The sequence below is a fragment of the Uloborus diversus genome, chromosome 1 (assembly GCF_026930045.1).
Source record: "Uloborus diversus isolate 005 chromosome 1, Udiv.v.3.1, whole genome shotgun sequence".
In the NCBI taxonomy this organism is placed as follows: Eukaryota; Metazoa; Arthropoda; class Arachnida; order Araneae; family Uloboridae; genus Uloborus; species Uloborus diversus.
This window is the reverse complement of record NC_072731.1, coordinates 223054529-223080657: the sequence shown is the minus strand read 5'-3', so window position 1 is coordinate 223080657 and position 26129 is coordinate 223054529. Positions and strand designations below refer to the sequence as shown.

General features: G+C 32.7%; 1 protein-coding gene across 1 annotated transcript in view; it reads left to right on the top strand.

Annotated features, from left to right (window-relative positions):
• The first annotated feature begins 11323 nt into the window (after positions 1-11323).
• Positions 11324-26129, top strand: part of LOC129218907 (CD109 antigen-like) — a 69125-nt gene continuing 54319 nt past the window's right edge. Inside the window, 6 exon segments of the mRNA XM_054853229.1 lie at positions 11324-11427; positions 14718-14847; positions 14849-14884; positions 14886-14900; positions 21907-22078; positions 23916-24038. Of these exon segments, the coding sequence (XP_054709204.1) occupies positions 11324-11427; positions 14718-14847; positions 14849-14884; positions 14886-14900; positions 21907-22078; positions 23916-24038 (580 nt within the window).

The following is a 26129-nucleotide window of genomic DNA, read 5'->3' as shown; positions in this document are numbered from 1 at the left end:
AAAAGAAGAAAATTATTTTCGATTTATGTTTGGCGCATTTTCTGAAGTAATTAATTTCTTAAGATTACTGGGAGGTGTAGATAAAAGATATTAAAGCCCCCATCACAAAAAGGAAGGCAATCATATTTCAGACAAAACAAGTGTTACTTTATATACAAGTGTTCTTTTTCAACAAGTGTACATTCAGTAAGATACCGCCCTATAGCCAGGGCTAAGGCAGAAATACGTGAAATACACCGCCAGCTCAGTCATTTCCAGCCGAGGACTTTTTTTTTTTATTAAATACGTCATCCTTTTGTACACATTCAACAATGTTAAATTTCACAAATTATGGGATGACGTACGAGAAAATTTAACAATACTCCACACTGATAAACAATTTTGATATATACAGAAGAAAATAATTTTGTTCAATAAGAAAGAATATATATAAATATTTTACATTAAGATAAATAAAAATAAATAAATAAATAAAAATAGATGAAAGAAAAAAAAAAAATTAAAAAATAATTATATGAATTTAAAAAAAAATAATAATAAAAAAAAATAATAATAATAAAAAAATCAATAAATAAATAATAAAAATAATAATTTTAAAAATTAATTAAAATGCTTAATGCCTATATATTAAAAAAAAAAAAGTAAGTAAAAAAAAAATTTATCCAAAGAGAAAATGTTCGTGGTCAATTAGAAATGTAATAAGATCTGTAATTTTCTTTTTTGCTGCAGGAAACGAATAATAGTTTTTTAAGTCTTGAGTCCAATTGCCAGAAGAACGAAGATGGAATGAAGAAGTGTGAATGCAATGTTGTATGTAATGTTGAGGATTTCCAATTGATTTGCATCTGCAGAGGTCACTATTTCTAATATGGAATCTTTTCAAGTATGAAGGGAAAGGGCCATGGCCAGTAAAGAAAAAAAAATTCATGTCTATTTAAATTCAAAGGAGTAAGTTTAACTTTCGGACGGATTTTGTAGATTAGTCTTCCTGTTATGTCTTGTTCCCATCGTTCTTGCCAATCATTCAGTAGATCTTGTAATAATTTATGCTTTGCAAAACTTCTTGGAAATGGCAAAGGATGCTGTTTTGTTGGTACTAAGAGTCCATTTGCTGTTTGGTTTGCGAGAAAATCGGCTCTATTGTTTCCAGCAGAGGTTGAATGACCTTTAATCCAAGAAATTTTGATATTATCATGATTTATTAGTTGTTGTTGGATTTCAGCTATTAAAGAGTTTGTTGGGTTTAGATTACCAATTGATTTAATGACTGATTGGCTGTCACTGTACATAATTGATGGTAAGTTATTGTGGGTTACAGCATGATCTATTGCTTCTTTTATTGCTAACGCTTCTGCTTGAAAAATAGAGTTGGAGACATTTAGAAGAAATGTGGTTTCGTCAGTTGGAGTTGTGTTATTTAAAATAAGGAAAGCTGCCGTTGTAGCTTGTTTTGTTTTCGAGCCATCTGTGAAGTAACGGAAGGAAGAAATATTAGTGCTTGAATTTTCCAAATTTGGTGAGTTTATTTGTAATGAAGATGTTAAGGAAACACTGGGATGAAATAAAATTGTTTTGATTTTCTTTTCAAAGGAAGACGCTCGAAGAATTCCAAAACATGTGACAACGTCCTTATTAAGTCTGAGTAATGTTCCCATTTTTGCTTCGTAGGAAATTTGAATATCTAAAGGAGGTATACCGGTGATTATTTGTAAAGAACTATTTGCTGTTGTTGCATAAGCTCCTGTTAAATGTAATAACAAAGGACGTTGTAATTTCAAAAGATTTAAATTCAATCTTGTGGTTGGATTGCTTGCCCAAATTGGAGATGCACAAGCTATCATTCTGAGAAAAACAGAATCATATAAGCGAGCTCTGAAACGAATATTGTAGCCCCAATATTTTCCTGCCAGGCGTCTTAAATGTTGTAAATAATTGGTTGATTTGGTCTTTAGGTGTTGTATATGTGGTAAGAATGAAAGGTTTTCATCAAGAATGATTCCTAGATACTTTAAAGTCCTTACTCTTTTAATTTTTTCAGTCCCATATTTAATATTTTGATTCTTAGTTTTTCTTCTAAAAAGTAATAAACTTGATTTATCTGTTGAGACTTTCAAATTATAATAATCTGCCCATTTTTTGAATTGTATTAAAGCTGAGTTTGCTTCATCTCCCATGCTCTTTATTGTTTCTTTAACAACGCCAATCACAAAGTCATCTGCGAATGCTTGAATAAAAACTCCTCTTGGCATTGAAGTGTGTAGAATATCTTCTGCTATTAATGACCACAAAAACGGACCGCTGCAAGATCCTTGTGGGACGCCTATCATTTGATTATGAATTACAAATTCATTATTAGAATCCATTATTAATTTTCTGTTTTCAAGCAGACTGTGAAGGAATTTTTTCAAAATATTAGGACACTGTAATTGAGAAATTTTGTTATGGAGTTGTGGATGTGGAATGCTATCAAAAGCTCTTTGAATGTCTAAGGAAATTATTAATTTATGACCTGTTATATTATAATCAAGAAGATTTTCCCAAATATTTTGTAAAGCATCCTCTGTTGAATATCCTTTTTTTGAAACCAAATTGATTTTTTGGAGAAAAATTTTGGTAATAAAATTGAACTCTTTTAACAACTATTCTTTCTAAAAGTTTTCCTAATGTTGGTAAAAGTGTTATAGGACGATATGAAAAAACATCTTTAATATCTTTACCTTGTTTGAGAAATAAAATCAATTTTCCAATTTTAAAAACATCTGGAAAATAAGAAAGCTTGAGGCATTTGTTATAAAAGCAATGTAGTAGTTGTGGTAGTTTTTCAAAGATTAGTTTAACTATTGCGTAATCTATTGAATCTAATCCGGGGGCTTTTTTACTATTACAAGAATTCAAAGAATTTTAATTTCTTCAATTGAAATTTCTGGTTCAACATTTGAAAGATCATTGAAAGATGAATATGTAGTTGTTGAGATCTGGCAGTTAGATAACGGATTTCTTTGCGATATTGGATAAAGTTCATTTAAAATGAATTCCAAATTTTCTTTTTGCGTAGCTCCGTCATTAAAAATTGGCAAAGTAGTTGGACGCTTAATTTTTTCAAATCAGGATTTATAAGCTTTACCAAATGGATCAGATGCTTGCTTGCAAAAATTGCGCCAACTTTCTGTCTTCTGTTTTTTGATGTTTCGGAAATATTGGGCTCTGGCTTTTTTGTATTCAATTTTGACTCTAACATTTTCTTCTGGTGTTGGCTGCTTCTTCAATTTTCTTTTTAATCTATTAAGATTTGTTTTTTCTTTTTGTAGATCATTATTCCACCATTTTACTTCAAATTTGTTTGAAATATCTTTAATTTTAAACGAATTGTTGCAACAATTCTGAATAGTAGTAATAAAATTATTTGAGAATTTATTAAGTTCAAATGGTGTTAAAATATTCTGGCAAGAATTAATGAATGGTGTTAATTTTTCTGAAATCTCTTTTTCAAAGTTTTTAATTCCTTTAGATGTGATTTTATAGCGTTTAATTGCATAAGTCGAAAGCTCTTTTTGAAATTTAAGTGAAATAAATTTATGGTCACTTAGGGAATCTACATCATCTATAACATTCCACTGGTAATTATCATTTTGAATTAAATTTCCTTTAATAAATGTTAAGTCAGGCCAGCCATTTCCATTTTCATGTTCAAAAGTTGGTGAGTCATATGAACTATTTATTAATTGCAAGTCATTTGCTTGGTAAAAATTTATTACTCTTTTTCCTCTTGGATCTTCACCAGCATATCCCCAAGATTTACTTCTACTATTGAAATCACCCATAATTATAATATTTTTATTTGAAATATTTCTCAAAAGACTTTCGAGATTACGTAGAGGGATTCTAACATCTTCTGTTGGTGTTATATAAACTGAAATAATAACAATTGAATCTTCCTTGAAATCAGCTGATATTGCTATATGGTTTTCTTTTTGGTCTATTTGAGAAACTATTATATTTGAGTCAGTACTTATAACAGCAGCTTTTTTACTTAAAGAATAAAAAATTTTCCAATTACTAGGTTGTTCTGGTATTTGATCGTTTTTTAAATATGGTTCTTGAATAAGGAAAAACTTCGGTAACATTTGAGTAGATAAAAGTTTTAAAGAACTAGTAGCGATGCTTCTTTTGCCTAAATTTATTTGAATACAATTCAAAGAGTTAAAAGAATACTTTGAGAACTGAATATTAGAAGAAGGAAAAATAGTAGATGAAGTAAACAAATTCGGATGAGACAAATGATGAAGAGAGGGAGGAAAGTTAATAGAAAACACAGTATTATTCGTCATAATTGATATTCGATTTCAACTTTTGAAGAACAGAAAGATAATATGGACAAGATGAGTCAGAAGCAGGGTGATCAATGAAATATAAAGGAGAAGAGCTTGGAAGAGATTTAACGCAATTTGCGCATTTCGTGAAATTGCTTTTGCATTCATGTTGAGGGTGATTTCCAGAACAGAAAGTGCATTTTTGCAAATTACTTTGGCATTTGCTAGACAAGTGTCCAAATGCTTGGCAAAAATAACACCTTTTTACATTAATATATTCTCTCAATTTGTAAGTTTCCCATTCATTTTGTAAAAATTTGCATTTCATGAGTATGTTAAATGTGAAAGGTTCGCACTCTATTACGAAATTCTGTCGACCGTTTCTTGTTTTGTAATTGAAATTAATTTTGAAGTTTAAATTTTTTCCTGTATTTTCAAAAATAATGTGGTTTATGTGTTCAGTTGTTGTTTCTTTAGGTAATCCTTGAATTGAAATCTTTGGGTTTATTGTAGTTGTAGTTTTAATTCTCGTATTAAGCTGTATGTTAGGTATTGTTAAGAGAGCTTTTTGTAGTTTTTCTTTGTCTATTTTATTGTAAAGATCTATAGCCAGACCTCCATTCCTAATAACACGTAACTTGTGAATACGTATGTTGTCGCTTGCTGGATTGTATTCTTTTTTCAAAAGTAATTTTAAATCGAAAGAAGAAGTATTTTCACGAAGAGGGTAGACTAAGACGGTATATAATTTTGGATTTTTCTTCATTACATCAGCATACGAATGTTTATATAAAGGAGAAGCCGTTTGATTATCGGTAGGTTTCAATTCTGTAAACGTTTTAGAAAAGCTATTAAGTGAATGAACAGGAGAAAATTTAGTGTTGTCATTTTGAAGATGAGCTTTTAGAGGTGTATCAAGCTCACTCTGTGTTGGAGAAGTGTCGACTACTTCGTAAATTTCATTTTGAAAGTCTAATCCATCAGAGGAATGCGTAGGGAAAATAACATGATTAGTATTCTGAAGGTTGAAAATATTATCTTCTTCAATTCCTACCTGGTTTTCTGCATCTTTGTAAGTTGAGGTAGTTTTCATAGTAGTGTACAATAGGTTTGTGGTAGTTCGATCTTCTTGAGTTCCTACGTCTTTATACTGTTTTTTAATTTTTAAAGTGTCAAAGTCAGATATAGCAACTCCTTTCAAGGAAAAATCTTCATTTCCTGTCAGTTTAGTAATAAGTGAAGAAGGTGACAAATTATTATTTTGTGCTATAGATGAAATAAGATCTTGACAGGAAATATTATCCGAGTCAATAATTCTTGACTGCAGAATTGTTAATATATTTATAATAAAAGATCTGCATTCTTCCTTAAAGAAGTATCTCTTGTTTGCATTAGTTTTGGCATTAATAATATATTTAATGCAATCAATTAATTCATTAGAAGTGTGTTTAATAGTTGGTCTCAAAACTACTTTATCTGCTGGCTGAATGCCAAACAAATCTGCTATATTTCTTTGAGAAGATGTTTCATTCACATTATCACACGAGGAATCATTTTCTGAAGATGTTAAATCAATTGCATGAATTTTCGTCTCATTAACAGTAGGTACTAGTGCTGCAGTTGAAATTAATGGCGATTTCTGAAATTCAAAATCACTTTCCATTGTTGTACTTTAAATTTGTTTTCATTAAATACTGCAATTGCATAAGCTAAGGCAAAAGCAGAAATATCGCCAACAATGAAAAGAAAAATCCGCCAATCTTTGGAACGAAGTATTTCAATTTGAAATGTTCATACAGAAGTAAAAATATGAAAGTTCGTTATGTGAAAAAACAGTTAAGACACATTAAAGTTTCACAAAGTAAATTTGTGAGTCCAGAAGCTTAATGCAAAAGTCAATTTCAAATGATATTAGCACATTTGACATGAAGCTAAGTCATTGTAAGTTTAAATTTATCGATCATATAATATCATACAAACTTCAATTTGTTTTTTCCAAAATTACGTACTTTCTTTAAAATTGAGCAAAATTCATAGAAAAAGATACCTGCATGTTCCTCATTGAAAGCTTCATCAGATTACATCAGAAAAAAATATAATTAAAAAAAATTTACTGCTAATATCATTAAAAAACACGGAGCGTAAAATTAGCAAAACAACAAAGCTTAATTCACTGTTGCCACTCTCCAGCCGAGGACTGCAGTTTCGTGCTTATTAGCACTCATCAGCCCGGCATAGGAAAGTGACTGAGCTGGAGATGGAAAACCTCCATTTCCATCTCCAGCTCAGTCACTTTCCTATGCCGGGCTGATGAGTGCTAATAAGCACGAAACTGCAGTCCTCGGTTGGAAATGACTGAGCTGGCGGTGTATTTCACGTAAGTGTACATTATCATTAGTTGAGACGTACCGAGTAGCACTTTGGCCGAGTACCGAGTACTCGGCCTTTTACTACTTGGCCGAGTACCGAGTTACCGAGTAACTCAGCCTTTCACTACTCCGCCGAGTTTCCCAGTACCAATTATGTTGAAAGAAGTACCACCGACACACCGATGAATTTTGAACTTATTGAAATAGTAGTATAGACTTCCTTGTCCATATAATAGTTTTTAAACTTAATTCCTGCTGAAGTTTAACTACAAAATTTTGCAAAAATAATATTTTTTAAATTAAAAATGAATAAATAATAGGTATGACTTATCAAGTTGGAATTAAAACAAATTATACAAATTTATTCCTTATAGGTCTAGTTCGCTAAACATAAATAATTTTTAAAAGCAAAAAAAAACAAATGTGCAGGAACACTGCAGACACGTTTTTCTGTGTTACAGGGATCGTCTTTTCAGTGCATAACATGTGAACTAAAGAATGTAAAGGCATACGACAAAAAAATCGACTTTTGCCGGATGCCTTTAAATCAACGAGCTCACATTTTGTGCATTGAAAAAGAAATTCCTCGTAACGCCAAACACGTGTCTGCAGTGATCCTGCACTGTGCTTCTAACGTTGTTTTATTTCCTTTTATTTTTAAAGCTAAGGTATTTTTATATATTTTAGTTTGTAGCAAAAATTTCATATTTGCACAATTTTCAACAAAAAAGTATTATTAACTTTCGAGACATTCGAACCAAGATTTATTCCATTGAAGTATTTCAAACTCCATTATTCTCAAAATTTAAATTTGAATTGTAAATGGTTGCAGAAAATTATATATGCTTGAGCTATTTTGTAAATTTCAATACATTCAATTTTTTGCAACTACTCGGTATTGGCCGAGTATCTGATCAAAATTTGGCCGAGTACCGAGTACTCAGCATATTGGCCGAGTAGGCCGAGTACCCAGAGCCGGCCTTAAGCCGATTAGAGCAAAAGAGCCCAATGGGGCCCCGCGCCAGCAGGGGCCCCGCTCTAAAAAAAAAATTTCCCTCTCAAAAATAAATAAGAAAATAAAGAAAATAAAAAGTTCAAATGAACTTAACTGATAATAATCATAACATACTTAACTGATATTTAAGCTGGAGGTATGGAGCTACTTTCAGTGTGATTAAGGGAGTAAGGGGAGTTCCCTGAGACTTTTAGCATGAAACCTATCTGAAACTAGTAGTAACAGATAAATTTCCAGAAGAAAAAAATAAAACATATAGCCAGTTGAACATTTTTAAATCCATATCTAAGGCCATACCCGCTGTACCCTATAACTTTCGATCAAGAGAAAGGAACTAGGTAGTGGGGAACATAAGTACGATTTTTTAATGATTATCAGCAATTAATGCGGGCCCCTATAGATCTTACTATCACATCGGCAATGCGGAAACTTACCCCCGAGACTCCGAAATTTCAGGAATCCCCAAAGCTATCTTTTTAATTTATTTCATTTATATATTTACTTTTATTATTTTTTTACTTTCTTTATTTGTGTTGATAAAAAATCTTAAAACTCAGCAGCAATGACAATTTTTTTATTACACTATTAACACAAACGTAGGTGCAATTCTGAAAAATAAACAAACAAAAGATACTTCAAATACTGCGTGCTTTTATTAGCGTAAAACATCTCCATAATAATTCTATAAAGCAAATTGCCATTAATCTTCTAACGTTTCTACATATAGCCTGGAAATAGGTTTTTAAATCTTCAAGCCCAAAAAATTTCTTGGGATAGCCACCAAATCCTGACATATCTCCTAACGTGACTGCAGATGCACTTTTAAAATTCAATTTCAAAAAATTCAAGAGGAGGCTACTCAAGTGCCCACCCTTACCTCAACTTTATCACAAAAAAACTGACTAAAATTATATCATTCAGTTTCAATTTTAAAGGATTTTCAAGGAAAGAAAATTCATAAATTTCACCACCCTCCTCCTCTTCTTCTCCTCTAACGTCTCCAAAGCAGGGGCGTGCACAGAAATTTTGGGGCCGTTACAAATGACTTTTCCGGGCCCCCCTTCCATATTGTTTACCCCTAAATTTCACCCCTAGTTAAAAAAATATTGGGCCCCCTTCAGGCTCAGGTCCGGGCCAACAGGTGTCCCATCTCTCGCCCCCCCCCCCCCCGTGCACTCCCCTGCTCCAAAGGCAGCCTAAAATAGTGTTTTTAAGATTTAAATTTCAAAATATTTTCTGGTAAAGGTTTCAGAAACCTATTTCCTAACTATTGACCCCTTTCTTTAGAATCGGCACAATAGCTTAAAACTTCCGTTTTAGAAAATACTACTACGAGAGAACCCTCGAACCCTTCTTTCTCATGGATATCATAAAATTGATTTCAGTTTCGAAAAAAATTAAAGGAAGAATCTCTTCCATTTTCTCCATCGTTTCCAAACAGAACCTAAAATTGTGTTTTTAACACTTCAATATCGAAAAATTTTCGAAGAGTCACTGAATCCCCTAACGTCACCAATGATAGTGTAAAATTGCGCCTTAAAGCCCTCGATAGGAGATCACCAAATTCTTTCATCTCCATTTTCTCCAACATCACCTTGGGACTAAAATTTCAGAAAAAAATTCTGAGAGGAGCCCTCAATTCCCTATCATTGCCAAAATTAATCTAAACTTATCTTAAATTTTAAAAATAATTCGGTAGACGGGGAACCTCCGCCTTACTCCTTCCCCTTCATTTTACACAGAATTGTCCAAATTTGCGATTTCAGACGTCAGCATTGAAGACTCTTCCGGGGACCGTGGGTGGTTTATCTGATCTCTAACGCCCCCCCCCCCCCCCCCAACCCTTGTCCTTGCCGGAATCAGAAAAATCGGTCGGCACTTCTCGAATTTGTATCACCGTTCTGTAAAGGACCCCGCCAGATCTCTCTAATCGGGCCCCGCATCTGCTAAGGCCGGCTCTGCGAGTACCGAGTAGTTACCGAGTACTCGGTACGTCTCTAATCATTAGAGCATTTTTCTTTTAATACTATCCATTACTTGGCCAAAGGTATCGCTTTGGAAGAAATGAAATGTACAAATTATTGAAAACGTTGAGGAATCATGGTGCATTTGACTGAAATGATTCAAGCAGAAATAAGTATACATATAAAGAAGGATATTTTTATACCTGTTACGAAGATTACGCTCAGAATGGAGAGGGCGCATAATAATGTTAATCTAATTTGAGATGTGCCTTTCATTACATGTGTTCGATCTTTCTGTTGATTGCATAATGTTCAGGCCCGACGAGAGGCCATATGTCAGCCTAGTCAGAAACTAGGGGCCCGGGCCTTGGGGGGGGGGGAGATGGCAACACTGACGAAGAAAAAGAAAGAAAAAAAAGAGGGGGGGGGGGAGACTCCGAATAAGCGGAAACGTAAAGAGAAAGTAAAATTTACTCTTATGGTATTTACTGTTGTGGCACTTTTATAGAGTTAAATATTTTCTAGTACGCAGTTTTGATTTTTCCCCACTTTTATTTTCTTTTCTTCCTTTCTTTTTCTTTTTTTTTTGGGGGGGGGGGGGGACCCACCTTGGCTCCCTGCAGCCCTGATAATGTTTCCAAGTCATGTTTAGATAAACACATCATGTTTTTAAGGTTGAAAAATATTTGATTTTTTTTTAAGTACTATAAAAAATGCAATTCAATAACTTTCTAGCGTTTATTTTCAGCTCAACTTATTTATTTCATTTTAAAGAGATTAAGAGATTTAGAGTTTTAGTAGTAGAGATTTATATATATATATATATAGAGAGAGATTAAGAGTTTTTCATTTTCCAACGTGTGAGATACAGGGTCCATTATGAAAGTAATGAGCATAATGTTATTGTGACACGACGATAGATGGTAGCATAGTAAAACCGGCTGGGAAATGTTGTGGGGGGTATGCTCTTTCAATATATCCAATCGTCAGTTGAGTTCGATCAGTGTGAGCGGAGATATGTGCCTCCGCTTGAAGTGTGTTTTCAACTTTTGTAACATAACGCGATGGAGCGTTCGCTTGAACAACGATACTCCATAAAGTTTTGCAAGAGGCTCGGAAAAAACGCAACCGAAACATTCCAGATGCTGCAAGAAGCCTTCAAGGATGACTGCATTTCAAGATCACAGTCTGAGAAGTGGCACAAGGCGTTCAAAGAGGACCGGGAGCTTCCTGGCCCGGAAGAACACCCTGGTAAGCCCTCACCCCCCTTACAGTCCCGACTTAGCTCCATGTGACTTCTTTTTATTTCCGCGACTCAAGAGGGAGATAAAAGGAAAACATTGGGAAACCGTGGAAAACATCCAACACAATGTTACAAAGTTCCTGAGAGGCATTCCCGTCGAGGAGTTTCAGGGTGCCTTTCAGGGGTGGCAAACACGTCTCCGCAAGTGTATTGATGCCGGAGGAATGTATTTTGAAGAAATTGAACATTTGTACAAATTACGATCAATAAATATATTTTACCAGTAAATGCTCATTACTTTCATAATGGACCCTGTATTTTGCTATTGAGAGAGCTACGTTTTCTTCGAAAAGATCCACGAAGCTACAGTTACTATTTATAGCCAGGATCTAATGTGTATTTATTGCTTTTTCAGGTCGAAGATGATTCTAAGGTTTGTCATAATTCTCTTCGGAGTTATAATACATGCTTTGTCAGAACCTGCGCATGACAGTGATCATGATATTCAAAGGATAAAACATGAGCCGTAAGTATGCTTTAACTTATGTTTTTAAATATTGAATAATTATTTTTTCAATTTGACCAGTAAATGACTTCATTCAATTATTTGGCCATTAAATGACTACTGAACAGCCATCGGCCCATATGCAAAATTGTAAGGAGGGGGGGGGGGGGTGGGGGGCTCAGAAATTTTATCCATGGTTTAGCAGGATATTTTCCCCATGGAGGCAGATTTCAGGACAGATTAGAGTCATTAAAATTTGACATTTTTAATTATTTATTCATTAATGGCTGGAGAAGAAATATTTTTATATTTTTGCAAAGAAAAAAGTACTAAAAGCTAGGAAGTTCTAATTTCCAAGGGGGGAGGGGGGTTCGCAAGGGCGACCATATATACCCTTATATGGTCGTCCTTTCGAACAGCGCCAAGCGATGTTTACAATTGCCGTTCCATCCCCTTAATAATAATAATAATAATAATAATTATTACATTAATAATTAAAAAAAAAAAAACCCATGGGACATATTCTCACATATTTCTGCAATTATAGCTGGGGGAGAAAGTGTTTCAACGTAAAATTATAAAATAAAAGTGTAATTTTTTTGTGTTTTGTTTTAAATTACAAAAAAAGGAAAGTTTTACAATTTGTGAATTCAAATTATTTGAATCAAATAATGTTACATTCTCTGTTTGTAACAATCTATAACAAATAAAGTTTAAGGAAATATTGATTTGCTAAAAACAAATTAATTAACTTTCGATCTTGCATCCCCCTAGCCATATTAGAATTTTGCTGAAAGAGACAAATGGGGAGGGGGGATTTTGGAAAAAATATGCTGTTCTTTTATTAAGCTTTAATGCTCGTGAGAGGAAGTAAAAATTTGGAAAGAAAAGTATTTGTGGCTGACAAATAAAAAGTTTTCGCACTCAAGGACCGTGGTGTTGAAACACTCTTATTCTTCTTATTATTTATTATTATTGTTATTAAAACTTTCTTTTTTCCTTTTTGAACTCTATGTTCCGTAGTTAATTACTCAATAGAAGTTTAAAAAAGGAAACAAAAATGAAGCTAAATACCAAAAGTTATTAAAACGAAAATTAACTCCGTGGAAAGATCAATAGAGCATGAAATGTCTTTTTATCCCTCATGCAAAATCTAAAAGTTTAAATTTAAAAAAAAAAAAAAAAAAGCAAGCTTGATTTTAAAAAGGTCGAGCTCATTTTGAATATTAATACCTCATTTAATGTCTACAGGGGAGGGGGGCGGGCACGTAGTCTGCTTTTTTGATTTTATCTTTTATCTCATCAATCAAAAGAAAAAAAAATCAGTTTTATTTTTTGCTTTTCCTAGATTTTTTTTTGAAAACTGTTCAATTCATCAATTTTTTAAATATTAATAATATATTTTTTTTAGCAGAGAACCTTATAAATGTACCGCCGTGCTCGAATGTCCGCCTTTTACTGCACCCGTTCGGTCTTGATCGACCGAACTGAATGAATTTTTGAATGAGTAGCTGAATTGTACAACCAAGCTTTTGATGCTTCTGGTTTCCTCCGCTAAAAATAAAAACAGGAGAAAACGTCAAATTGTATCATTTCACTATTATTTATGCAATCCGAAAATGCGTTTCTTCAAACATCTCAAAAACTCATTTCTGCAAAAACTAGCCTTTTCTTTCCCTCTCCCCTATACTCCCCCTGTCACATGACTCCCTATCTACCAATCACATAGCGAATTAGCCACTGCACCATATGACACCACCCACCCACCATCACCATCTAAACAGGCCAAGCCAAGGTTCACTCACCTCGTGATGAACCAATATTTGAAAAGCTCGGTATATCGACAAACTACATATCAGCCAATATCGACGGACAGGCCCCAGCAATGTCTTGCGCTACGCGCTAATCACGGATACAATAGATTGAGAAAAGTACAACATTCAGGCCCATATGCTCCCCCCTCCTCAAAGTTTTCCAGGGCAAAGGCAGTTTCTCAAAGCACTAAAGGAGGGGGGGGGGGGGAGACCGAAATAATACAAACACAAATGCTGAATTAAATTGTTTCAATCAAAAAAACTTCAAGAAGGGGGGGGATCAATAACTTCCCCCTCCTCTCCTCACATGACGGGATGAAATCTAATAATAATAATAATTTGAATAAAAGTTTTTTTTTTTTTTGCCGACAATATGTGAAAAATTTTCTTTTGAGGAAGAAAAATATTGAAATTGACTAAAATTCCTTGAAAAAAAAGCAGGGGGTGTCTTTAGAGCAAGGGAGTACCCCCTAAAAATCTCGAAGCCCCCCCCCCTAAAAGAGAAAAATGCCCCTCAAAACACCCGGCCAAAAATTCCACGGGCGCGGCGTAGTCTGCTCCATGACTCCTCCTGCCCCTAATATCAGCAAAAGGTTATCTTTGAATTGAAGTAGCATTTTAAACACAAATTTTATGCCTTTTAAAATAAGCTGTAAACTTACGTATTTCTGAGCCTCGGGTAGCGCAGTAGGCAGGGGCGTCCGTCAGTCTCATAATCCCTCGAAATGAGGAATCTGAAGGTCGTGAGTTCGATCCTCACCCGGGGCAGGTCACTTTTTGTTTCTCTTTATTAAAAATAATGCACATTTGTACTGCTGTCAGCCTGTCACGTCTCAAATTGGGGGGACGAACTTGCTTTCGGAAAAAACTATAAAGTTTTGTGAAATTTAACTTCCTTAGTGAAAATGGTGATTTTTCATTGACAAATTTCAGAAAGCAAAAGAAATTAAATGTTGAAAATTCTGTTTATTTCTTTGTTTGTGGAATAAAAATACTTGCTTTTAAACCTTTTGAGAATGTTTCTTTTTTTTTTTTTCCGGAATATACTTAGCTTTGTGATTTATTGCTATTCTTTTTATTCTGTATATATATTATTGACAGAATGTCACTAGATGGCAGCACTAACTACATAATTGAACTGAAAGGGGGAAAATTTAAAATAGATTCGTTTCGGGCCGTAGTATACTCACTCCTGTGAACATGTGTGCTGTCAAATATTTTCAGTTTTTATATTTATTCTTTTATATGATCGTTTAAAATGGGAATTTTGAAATCGTTCCAAATGCGAAAGAAAAGAGAGGGTAAAAAACTAGTATCATACTTTTCTGTGTTAATAACTAAAACAAAATGGTTTTGAGCACATCCACTACACCTATAATAGTATAATGCTATACTAATATATATGCACTCAAATTTAACTGTTAAAACTTTGAAATTGCATCATATTTTCTTTTTCCCACACCCGTGTTTTACCATTATCTTTTTAAAACCTTACAGGAGGTATTTTATCACTGCATCTAAGACAGTGCGTCCAGGTCAAGTGTACAGCATTTATGCTACTGTATATAAATCAACTTATCCTATTAGTGTTAGAGCTTCAATTCATCGAAATGGTGTGGAGTTGGTTTTCAGCTTTACAGGAATGTCAGTCTTCTGTTCCAGAAAACTTTGATGCTGAAAGTAAGTCAAGTGATTTTAAATTATATGTGTGTTTAATGTAATTTTATTCTTGAAAATCTTCAATGTTTCAAACCTACAATGTATTAAATTGTTTCGATATTCCACATCTATCATTTTTGTTTTCAAGTATAAAAAGTTATGAACATTTTTAATTTGTTGTTGGTGTTAATAAGTACTGAAAATTTTGAATACAAGCATAGTTAAATGCTTTCAGTTTTTAGATTAAACATTGCTCCTCGAAATTTAATCTCTATGAATTTAATAATCAGCATAGTTTTTAATGTGCGATCAACCTTATCTATACATAAGTGTTATTTATGGCATATTTTGCAAAAATGATATTTGTATTCTCAACAAAGAGTATCGAAAGAAGAATATTAAATGTTACTTGTTGCTTGCTTATAATTCCAATTTTGCGAAAAAGTTCTCATTTCTTGCATAAAAAAGAATATTTACATTGAAAATTTTCAACATCTCCTTCCCTTGGCTTGCCAGATTTCTGAAATGTTCAACCGGAATGCCCCCCCCCCCTCTCGCCTTGCATCTTGGGTATACAAAGGGGTACTGAAAAAAGACTTGTTTTAGCGAAGTCGTTTAGAATCTCAAAAATTGTAGCCTCACGGAATATTTTTTCGTGACAGACTTTTCTAACTTTTGCTTCTATTCATATAAAATCTGTTAAATTTTCAGCATGCAAAATCACTGATATCTTTATTTTCGCGAAAAGTAGTGTTTTTATAGTTACTCACCCTTGACTGATTTAAAAGGTAATGGTTTAAAAGGTAGTTCATTCTCAATGCTATGAATAAATGGTTTCTGGTTTATTAAGAACCTCAGACAGCAGTAATAATAAATAACACTAGCCGATGAATTTAAACAATTTGTTTCTTGCTTATTAATGCATTTATAAGTTATTTAAGTAAGAAGAAAAATCTGAATGAGTTTCATTGGCTAGGACCTTTCTTAGAAATTTTTTTTGTTGATCTTAATCTTGTTGTAAAAATCTTCACAAGCTAATCCGATACGACTTTTACATGTCAATGTTACAAATGACAAAGCAATTATCCCCTAAATAATCCTTCACAGTTAAATTTTTTATTTAGACATTTTTTGGTCATCTATAATCAAATTTATCTTTTACCGGAACATGCATGGCCGGGGCACCAGAATTGGGTCTGAAACCGGGGACTGTCCAGGTCAAACCAGGACGTCTGCAAGCGCTCCCCCCCCCCCACCAGCAATAACCCTATCATGTTGCTTGTTAGTCAGAGAAACAAATTATACTTTAGCTGTAGTTGGAATAAAGAACATCCTGTTATTCTTCTTGGTCTTTAACCCCAGGATTCGTACGGGTCATGGAAATCCTGGAAAGTCATGGGAAAAAAATAAGTGAATTTCAGACCTGGAAAAGTCAAGGAAAATAGAAATTTCCATTGAATGTCATGGAAATTTTTTTCAGGTCATGGAAAAATATCTTGGACAGAGATAAAGTAACAGTAACTAAAAGAGCATTAGAAATTTTGAGTGATTTAACAGTATAGCACTTAAAAGCTATTAAAAGTGGCAAATTGGAAGATCCTAAGATCAAACCTGAATTTTGAAAAATCATTGTATCCACTTCTGTTGCAGCCTCTTGCCTTTTTTGCGATGTGATTTTACTATTTGGATATCTCTTATTTTGAATTACTGTTATTTTCAACACTTCCTATGTTTTATATTCTGTAGTAGGGGCATTCCAAGGTATTTGTGACATAGGGGTGTCCGTAACAAAACTTGTTAAAAGGTTAAAATTTTTATATATATTAAAAAAGCACATTCCAAAGGACACGCATGTCATATTTTTTTCTTCATTTACTTCATATTATTCATGTAATCGCAATCAAAACATCAAAAATACAACTTTTAACGTTACGGACTCTACATTGAATTTTTCTTCAGTAGTGACTTGAACCGAATTTCAAGCCAAAACTGGTGCTTGGGACAAATAAAGTAAAGGATTATCTCTAATACATATAATAATTTTAATCAAAAAGTGGATTCGTTAAAAAATTATAATTTGTGAAAATGGTGATTGTAGAGTCCGTAACAATAATTAGAAGAAAAGTTTTGTTAAAATTTTTATTTATGCATTTTTATATCACTAAATTGAATATTTTCTAACTTCACCTATGGTGTTACAATATTCTAAAATAAGTTTCATGATTATTTAAATTCGGTATTTTTAATTAATTTTCTAAATTTGGTTACGGACTCTACAAAACGTTACGGACTCCACATTTGGCAACCGTTTCAACACAGTTCTTTCTTTACCAAAATGTTTGAACAGCCTGCACAAGGAAAAAAAAAAGTAGCCCTTTAAAGTAAATTACAACTTATACTTAAAAAAAAAAACTTTGACTTTCAGAAGAATTTTGACTGAACAAGTAAGTGTATAAGGGGAGTCAGGGCACATTGGTCTGGCTCTCTACTTTTCTTCTTCTTTTTTTTTATCTCATCATAAATTTCAATTCATAGTTTTATCTTCTACCATGAGTTAAATATTTCTCACCACCCCAGAAAATTTTCAATTCATTACCTTTTTCCCCCATTAATACTTTAAGAGAACTTTGTGAAGTGAACCAACCTGCCACAGTCCTGGAGTCCTCACATTACAAAACCAACTTCTATTACAATTTTAATGTTAAATATTATCCAACATTTGTACCAAACAAATGTTTTATGATTAGAATCAAAAACCAAAGTTTAAAGATCAATATAATTAAAATTGACCAACATCTACTGTTACTTTTTTAACAATCAGCACAATTTGTGTTTTTAGCAACTTTACTATTGCTAATACTGGAGTATTGCTTTTTTAATTGTTCTAAATGTTTTTGTGTGTTTTCTAAAAGTGAAGCAACATACCCCAGGTACTTGGTCTGAAAAAAGTTGTCCTGATTTTTTCCCTACAACAAAAAATAAACTGCTAATACTTAAGAACTAAAAAAACTTATTTTAAGAGAGGAATTCAATTTATTGTTTCATTCTTCATGAAAACCATTTAAAAAATAAAGTTGCTTAGTTATGAGAGTTAATCAATTAAAAGTAGCAAAATAACAGTTTCTGAAATTTGTTCAAAATAACTGTACAATATGATTTCATTATAGGAATTGTAGAATTATAGGCACTACTTTTTGTTGGTCATAAATTAAAAAAAAAAGGTATTAAAATTATCAAGGCCAGTCTAACAAGTCCCAATTTACCCTATTATCTTATGGGATGTTGACTGATCTGGTGATCCCGAATTTCAGTATATTTCCAGTGTGACATTTGAAAAATTTCCAGTATAAAATACGAGTATATATTGTACAAAAAAAAAAGAAAGAAAAAAATCACTTTCACGTTCAAATAAAGGAACAAAGTAAGGCATGTCAGATGCCATTTAGTACATTAATATTAAGGCCATTAAACAAAAATATAAGCTCTTTCGTGCCATACATGACTGAGACTTGACATTTAATTAATTAAACGCAATTATTTAATGAAGCAAAAAATTTTGCCTTTTTAAATTGAATTAACAGAAAATTTAACTTAACTTTAAAAATGCAATTTAAAAAGTATTGACTTAAAAACATCTTCTTCCTAACATGTCCCCCCCCCTTCCCCCCCCAAAAAAAGTTATCTAGAAATTTCAACTTACTAAAGGTGGTCCGGTATTGATCACTTCAGATAACCAAAGTTCTACTATAAAAGTTGAATTGTAAGTGAAATTTGCATTAAAACCTATCTTTTCTAATATCAAATTCAAGACTGAAGAAATAAACATATCACTTGGTCTGTTCCAACAAGAGGCCACCTTAAATCTGGTACCCCCCCCCTCCCCCTAGAGCTTGGGTGCACCTCCCCTAAAAATCCCACAGACCCCCCTCCCCCATAACATCAAAAACCTCTCCCCAAAAATGAGAAAAATACCCCTCAAAACACCCCCTAAAAAAACTTCAATGGCACAGTCTGTGGCATGCCCCCCCCCTCCCAGGTGGGCACCTTTCACATATATGATGAAGAAATAGTCATAACAGTTTATTCTATCATTGTAAGTATTGAACAATGAGTAGTATTGTTGTTGTTTACACTCTATAAACAATAATTCAAACAATACTCGAACGTGACAAATATGTAGAGTCCGTAACATGTTCATAATCCTGCAGTTCTTCAGTAAATAATTCCGTAAAAAATATTTTTTACCTTTTTAAAAAATATTTTGGTGCTAAAATGTATTATAGATAAACTGAGACATAGTGGAAAACCTTCATTAGGTAAGAGTAGTTATTACTTTCACAGAAAATTTGAAGATAGTTTAAGCAAAAATTTCCATGTCTTTTTAGCGTAGAGTCCGTAACATGCTATATATCTTCCTATATCTTTAGAAATTCAACACAAATCTAAACTTTTTTCAATGTTATGACATAACTACACACAGGACTAATCATTTACAAAAAGTTTAATTTTACTATTTGCACTAATCATGAGAAGGAGGCTAAAACATCCTTATGAAGTGTAGAGTCCGTAACAGCCAAATACCTTGGAATGCCCCAGTAGCGAACTTGCACGTTCTTGGTTTTGCCACGCCCACTTAAAAAAAAGCAAGTCAATTGCATCCAAGTTCCATTCCATCACTCGTAAGAACTTTGTTATTAAATTTATCACAGTTTATCTTAATTTGTTGAAGGTTTTGAATCTTTAGTCAGGTGATAGAATATAGAAAAAGGGGAATTCTAATGCTCTAAAACAGTAGTGCCGAACATATGTCCCGCAAAACTAATCCATGCGACCCACTGCTACGTTCAATGTTAGAAATTACACATGTTCTGGAATTTCTGAATCTATTAATTTATATGCATTCTAAAACATTACTATATGGTTTTTTTCAAAAAAAGTCTGGTTTAGAAACAAAGAACTAAACTATGTGGCTTTTCTTCAAAGAACCAAAGTACTGTCAAGTTAGGTGGATGATTAAATGCAATGTTGACACTGAAAGGCAACTTTTGAAGCAAATTTATTGAAACTTAATGATGACTCATTCAACCTTTGTCCCATTCATTATCATTCTGCCCGTTTATAAAAAAAAATAGACATTTAAGCATCATAATTTTTGTTTCACTGCATTTTTACTTTACTTATATTTAAATGATGAAGACAAATAGGAATAGTTTAGTTTTTTAAGTGTACACTTATATTTTTTACATTACGAGTAAGTGCTTCAATGAGGCTGTGGCATTCATGTAGATGTTTTGCTAAAGCTCATTTCCAAAAATTAGCAAGTTTGAGATTAAATAGTGCTATTCTCTTCGTGAACAAGGTCATGAAATTTTTTATTGAAGTCATGAAAAAGTCTTGGAAAAATCATGGAATTTTTTCATCCGAATAGAGTATGAACCCTGTTAACCAGCATTGGTCGATAAAAGTAATTTATTTATGAATATGTATTGCAAGTTATGAAGACTGAAAATATTAAAAATATGATTCAGTGCTGAGTTTTAAAAGTTTCTGGATGAAATCAATGATCATTAAATATTTTTTTACTTTAATTTGCCAGGGTTCGTACGGGTCATGGAAATCCTGGAAAGTCATAAAAAAAAAATAAACAAATTTCAGACCTGGAAAAGTCATGGAAAATTAATATTTTCATTAAAAGTCATGGAAATTTATTTTTAGTCATGGAAAAATGTCTTGGGCAGTAATAAAGAACAGTAGAGAATTAAAACTTTTGAGTGATTCAACCGTATTGCATGTAAAAGCTATTAATACTCGAAAATTGAACGATCTCAAAAACGAATCAGAGTTTAGGAATCCTATTGCATCCGCTTCTGTAATAGCCGCCCACCTGTTTATTGTAATGTGATTTTACTGCTGAAACATCCCTAATTTTGAATTCACCATTATTTTTAGAACTTATATGTTATATTCTGTAGTAGTGGGTTTAGCATGTTCTTGATTTTACCACGCCCACTCAAAAAGTATAATTTAATTGCATCAGAGGTTATTTCAACCACTTGTAATTGTCAGAATTTATCTTAATTCGTTGAAAGCTTTAGGAAATGAAGACTTTAGTCAGGCGATAGAACATACAAATAGGAGAATTCTAATAGTCGAACAGTGGTGCCCAACGTTCAGCTCACAAAATTAATCCATGTGGCCAGTTGCAATATCTGGTTTAGAAAAATGAATTTACTGATAAACATGACTTTACTTCAATGAATGAAATAACCGTCAAGTTACATGGATGATTAGAAGTACTGTTGACACCAAATGGCAATATTTTTTAAAGTAAATTTACGATTGGAAACTTAGTAATAACTTATTCTTTTGTCCCATTTATTACTATTTTGCCCTATTTATTAAATAATCATTAGGCATTTAAACATCACTATGTTGCATCCACTATATTTTTACTTAATTGAAGTTTATATGATAAAGATAAATAAAAATAGTTTATTAGTTTCTGCAGAGTGCACTGATTTTTTTGAGTCAACTAAGTGCTTTGATGAGGTAGTGGCATTCATGTAAAAGTTTTGCTAATGCCCACTTCCGAAAAACTTGTCAAGTTTGACATTAAATAGTACCATTCCCCTTGTTTAACAAGGTCATGAAAATTTTTATGAAGTCATGAGAAAGTCTTGGAAAAGTCATGGAATTTTTTCATCCGAATTGAGTATGAACCCTGATTTGCTGAATTTTGTCAATTGCACTATAGTTCAAGTTACATACACCATGCACCCAACCTCACTACTTATGATACAAGAAAAATCATCTCACCAGTAGAAGATTAAAGAGCTTTTTTTCGTTTGAAGAACTTCAATTTTATTAATGAAAAGAATTTTCGTCTTTTATTCAAGTTTATCCCAGTAAAATTGAATTTTCAAGATTTAAAATTGTACTTTATTTTCTTTTTTAAATGTTTTATGTTTAATGAATTTTTTTTTAAAAATATTATTTGTGTATTAAATAAGCTTGAATTTTCATTTAGATACCTCCTACTAGTCTTTTTGGATCTTATAAACTACGAATAGAGGGAGATATTCATGGAGTCCTTGTTGGAGGAACTGCATTTTACAATGAATCAGAGCTTGTTTATTCACAGAGGTCAATGACTATTTTTATTCAGACAGATAAACCTATTTATACTCAAGGAGAAACTAGTAAGTACATTAAACAAAAAAAAAATCTCATATTTATCGACTGTCTTGACTGTATGCATCCTTATTTGTTTTATCCTCATTTCTTTGTTAAATTTCATGGAAAAAAATGGACTTGGATATTGTTGTGATTTCACTAAGCTTTTATTCTCATTACAAGCGAAATCTAAAATTTTTATTTCAATTGTTACACGAAAAACTACTAGCTGTTGAGTTTTGCTGTTATACTGGCCTTTACTTTCATTATGACTATTACAAATGAATGATGGTTGACTCAGAAAAACGGGTATGTGAGAAAATTATAAAAATGGTTGAGTCAGAAAAAATCTGGTCTGTGAGAAAATTATAAAAAAAATTTCTGTTGCCTCACCTTAAGCCCATCAAGAAAGGCAAGACAGATACAATTTAGTAGGTCTCAGCAGTATAAGTATGCACAGAGCTGATTGTACACTACTGGTAAACATTCTTTCTGTTCACCCCTAATTTACTACTGGACTCGTTTTCTCCATGACCCTACTTAAGCTGGAGGAACTCTGTACTTTATTTGGTAGTTTCTTATTTATTTACGTTAACAAAAAAGTTGGTTAATTTGTTTTGAATCATCTTGTTATCTCTTTCTTCTGTTATTGTTTTTCGATAAATATTTATTGCCCACAAATTGTTGTTACTTGTATCGCTAGCTGCAAAAAAGTTTGAAGTTTTTTTGTGAATTACAAGCCTTTGAATATGTTTAGGTAGTTTATGTTCAGCTTGAAATTCTTCGCATTTACGTTATTCTCGCTGCTTTTATTATTTATTTCATCTGCTTTTGCTTTAAGTTGAGCCACAATATCCTAGGAAGTGATAACATCGACATCAACGAATATATAATTTTCATGTTATTGCTACGACCATGTTCACTTTAGTTTTTAAATACAGTGGAACCCTGATTTAGTGAACCTCTATTTAACGAATTTTTTGATTTAGGGAATTTTTCTTTTTAATCGACTAAAATGAAGGCAAACCCCCCTATTTACCGAATAATAATCCCCAAAATAACAAATTATTTCAACAGCGGAAATTTTTTTTTTTGTTAATTTGAGTTAAGAAACATTGGATTGTTTTAAAAATGTTACATCCATATTGTCAGGAATAGAAAGACTTTTCTTGGAATCAGCGATTTTTGAATGGCGTGGGCGAGAGGGCAACCAACGAATAGTGATTCTGATTCGGAAAGCTAGAGTGAAACTCCAATTAAAACTTCCTTTTTCAAGTGCTTTACATGGCCTGGAAACTATAAAATCATATCTCGTGCTGCATGCTGCAAAAAAAGACTGTATTTTACTCTGTCCATAAAATCAAAAGAGAACTATTTCGAGTCAAGAATCAAGGAAATTGTCAAACATCTATTACTTACTAGTTTAAATTTTCAAATTAGCTAGCTTGTAATAAGTCATGGAATGCTGAATAAACGGTGCACACTTTCTGAATTATGGATGTTTTTGTGCAGTTGCTTATTAGAGGTTTTAGATAAGGTAAGTGCATTTTTTAAAAAAAATTTTACACCCCGATTTAAGGTATAAAAGTTTGGGTCCCGGTGAATTCGTTAAATCGGGGTCCGACTGTATGTACTGAACATAGTTTAATAGATGTAAAGGAAAGTTATGTGATGTTCTCATCAGATATTTGAATTATGACATACTAATATTTATTATCCGAAAAAAAAGATCTTGTATTACATTTTTCAAAATGAATTTTTTATGAATAAAACTTGTTCTATTTGGTATTTGAGTCCTTTTTGGAATTGTTTCTAAATATTTTATTTTTCTCATATATTGTATGTTTTATCCTTTATCTTTAGTTTATTTTCGTGCCATACCAGTCACTACCGATTTAAAGGCGTTTTCAGATGCCATTGATGTGTTCATCCTCGACCCTAGAAGAACTGTTATGCGCAGATGGTTATCTAGGCAGACAAATCTTGGTCAGTATTTTTTTCATTTTCGTAACATTTATTTAGTTTAGCTTATTAATTATACGTTTCAAAGTGAATATGTAATCCCATATTTGTTTCCTCTTGAGACATTTCAAGTTGCTGGTTGATGCCATTGGTGAGTTTTCCGGCCGTCAAAATGGAAAATCATGTTGCTATTATGTAACAATAAATGAAGAAATATGAATAGTAGAGACGTACCGAGTACTCGGTACTCGGCCAATATGCCGAGTACTCGGTACTCGGCCAAATTTTGATCAGATACTCGGCCAATACCGAGTAGTTGCAAAAAATTGAATACATTAAAATTTACAAAAAAGCTCAAGCATATATAATTTTCTGCAACCATTTACAATTCAAATTTAAATTTTGAGAATAATGAAGTTTGAAATACTTCAATGAAATAAATCTTGGTTCGAATGTCTCAAAAGTTAATAAAACTTTTTTGTTGAAAATTGTGCAAATATGGAATTTTTGCTACAAACTAAAATTAGTTATAAGATATATAAAAATACCTTAGTTTTAAAAATAAAAGGAAATAAAACAACGTTAGAAGCACAGTGCAGGATCACTGCAGACACGTGTTTTACCGTTACGAGGAATTTCTTTTTCAATGCACAAAATGTGAGCTCGTTGATTTAAAGGCATTCAGCAAAAGTCAAATTTTTTGTCGTATGCCTTTACAGTCTTTAGTTCACATGTTATGCACTGAAAAGACGATCCTTGTAACACAGAAAAACGTGTCTGCAGTGTTCCTGCACATTGGTTTTTTTGCTTTTAAAAATTATTTATGTTTAGCGAACTAGACCTATAATGAACAAATTTGTATAATTTGTTTTAATTCCAACTTGATAAGTCATACCTTTTATTTATTCATTTTTAATTTAAACAATATTATTTTTGCAAAATTTTGTAGTTAAATTTCAGCAGGAATTTAGTTTAAAAACTATTATATGGACAAGGAGGTCTATACTACTATTTCAATAAGTTCAAAATTCATCGGTGTATGTCGGTGGTCCTTCTTTCAACATAAATGGTACTGGGACACTCGGCCGAGTAGTGAAAGGCTGAGTTACTCGGTAACTCGGTACTCGGCCGAGTAGTAAAAGGCCGAGTACTCGGTACTCGGCTACTCGGCCAAAGTGCTACTCGGTACGTCTCTAATGAATAGTATTAGGATATGTGTAGCAACTTGAAAAAATCCACCAGTTACAGAACTGGTCCCCAAAGACAAATCTACTAAATTCAAAAATTTATCCTCCTTTCCAGACATGTTTTTTTTTTCAATTGAAAAAAGTAGGCTCCTATTTTAGCTTTGTCATGATCTGCTTTAGTGATGTACCAGAGACAGGGTTGCCACAGGCTACTTAAATGTGACTTTTTTTAGGCTGTAGGTGACTCTGGAGATTTTTTCAATCCAAAAAAGGCTGAAAAGTAACAAATTTCCACCATTGCTATTTTTTTGGATACTTGATTTTTTCCAATGTAAGTTTCCATTCGAAAATTTTTGAGGTTTCTTTCACCGTATTTGTTTTTATCTTGAAACCCACTTTTTTTATTTTTTTATTATTCTTCATTTACTTTTCACCATCTTTTTATGAAAAGAAACAGTTCCTTTGCCTTTTGTTTTGCAATTACAAATACGAATGTGACGACAACAACAGGCTCTGGGCCCAGCTAGGCTGGTCCTAGTCAGTTAATTAGTCCTCAGTGAAGACCCTCAGTGGCCACCTTGAAGTTATCCACCCCCTTGCTCATTACCACCTATTCCCGTAAGCTGTTCCAAGTGCCCACGACCCCACTAAAGTAGAGTTATCCACTCTTGTGCTTTTAAACAGCAATTGGGGAGTAGCTTATATGATGGAATAACCTATTTTCGACTTTTGTTTTTGGTAAGAATTGATTTGCTTAATAGCCGTAGCTGCCAAATTCTTCATTTCTCTCCGATTTTTTTGCATATTCCGAATGTGCATATGTTTCCAGAAAAATTAAATTCTTTTGGAAAATCCTCTTTTTTGTTGAAAAATTGGTTCTAAAACTTACTAGATTGAAGGAAGTGACCTATATAAGACTTTTCCTTAA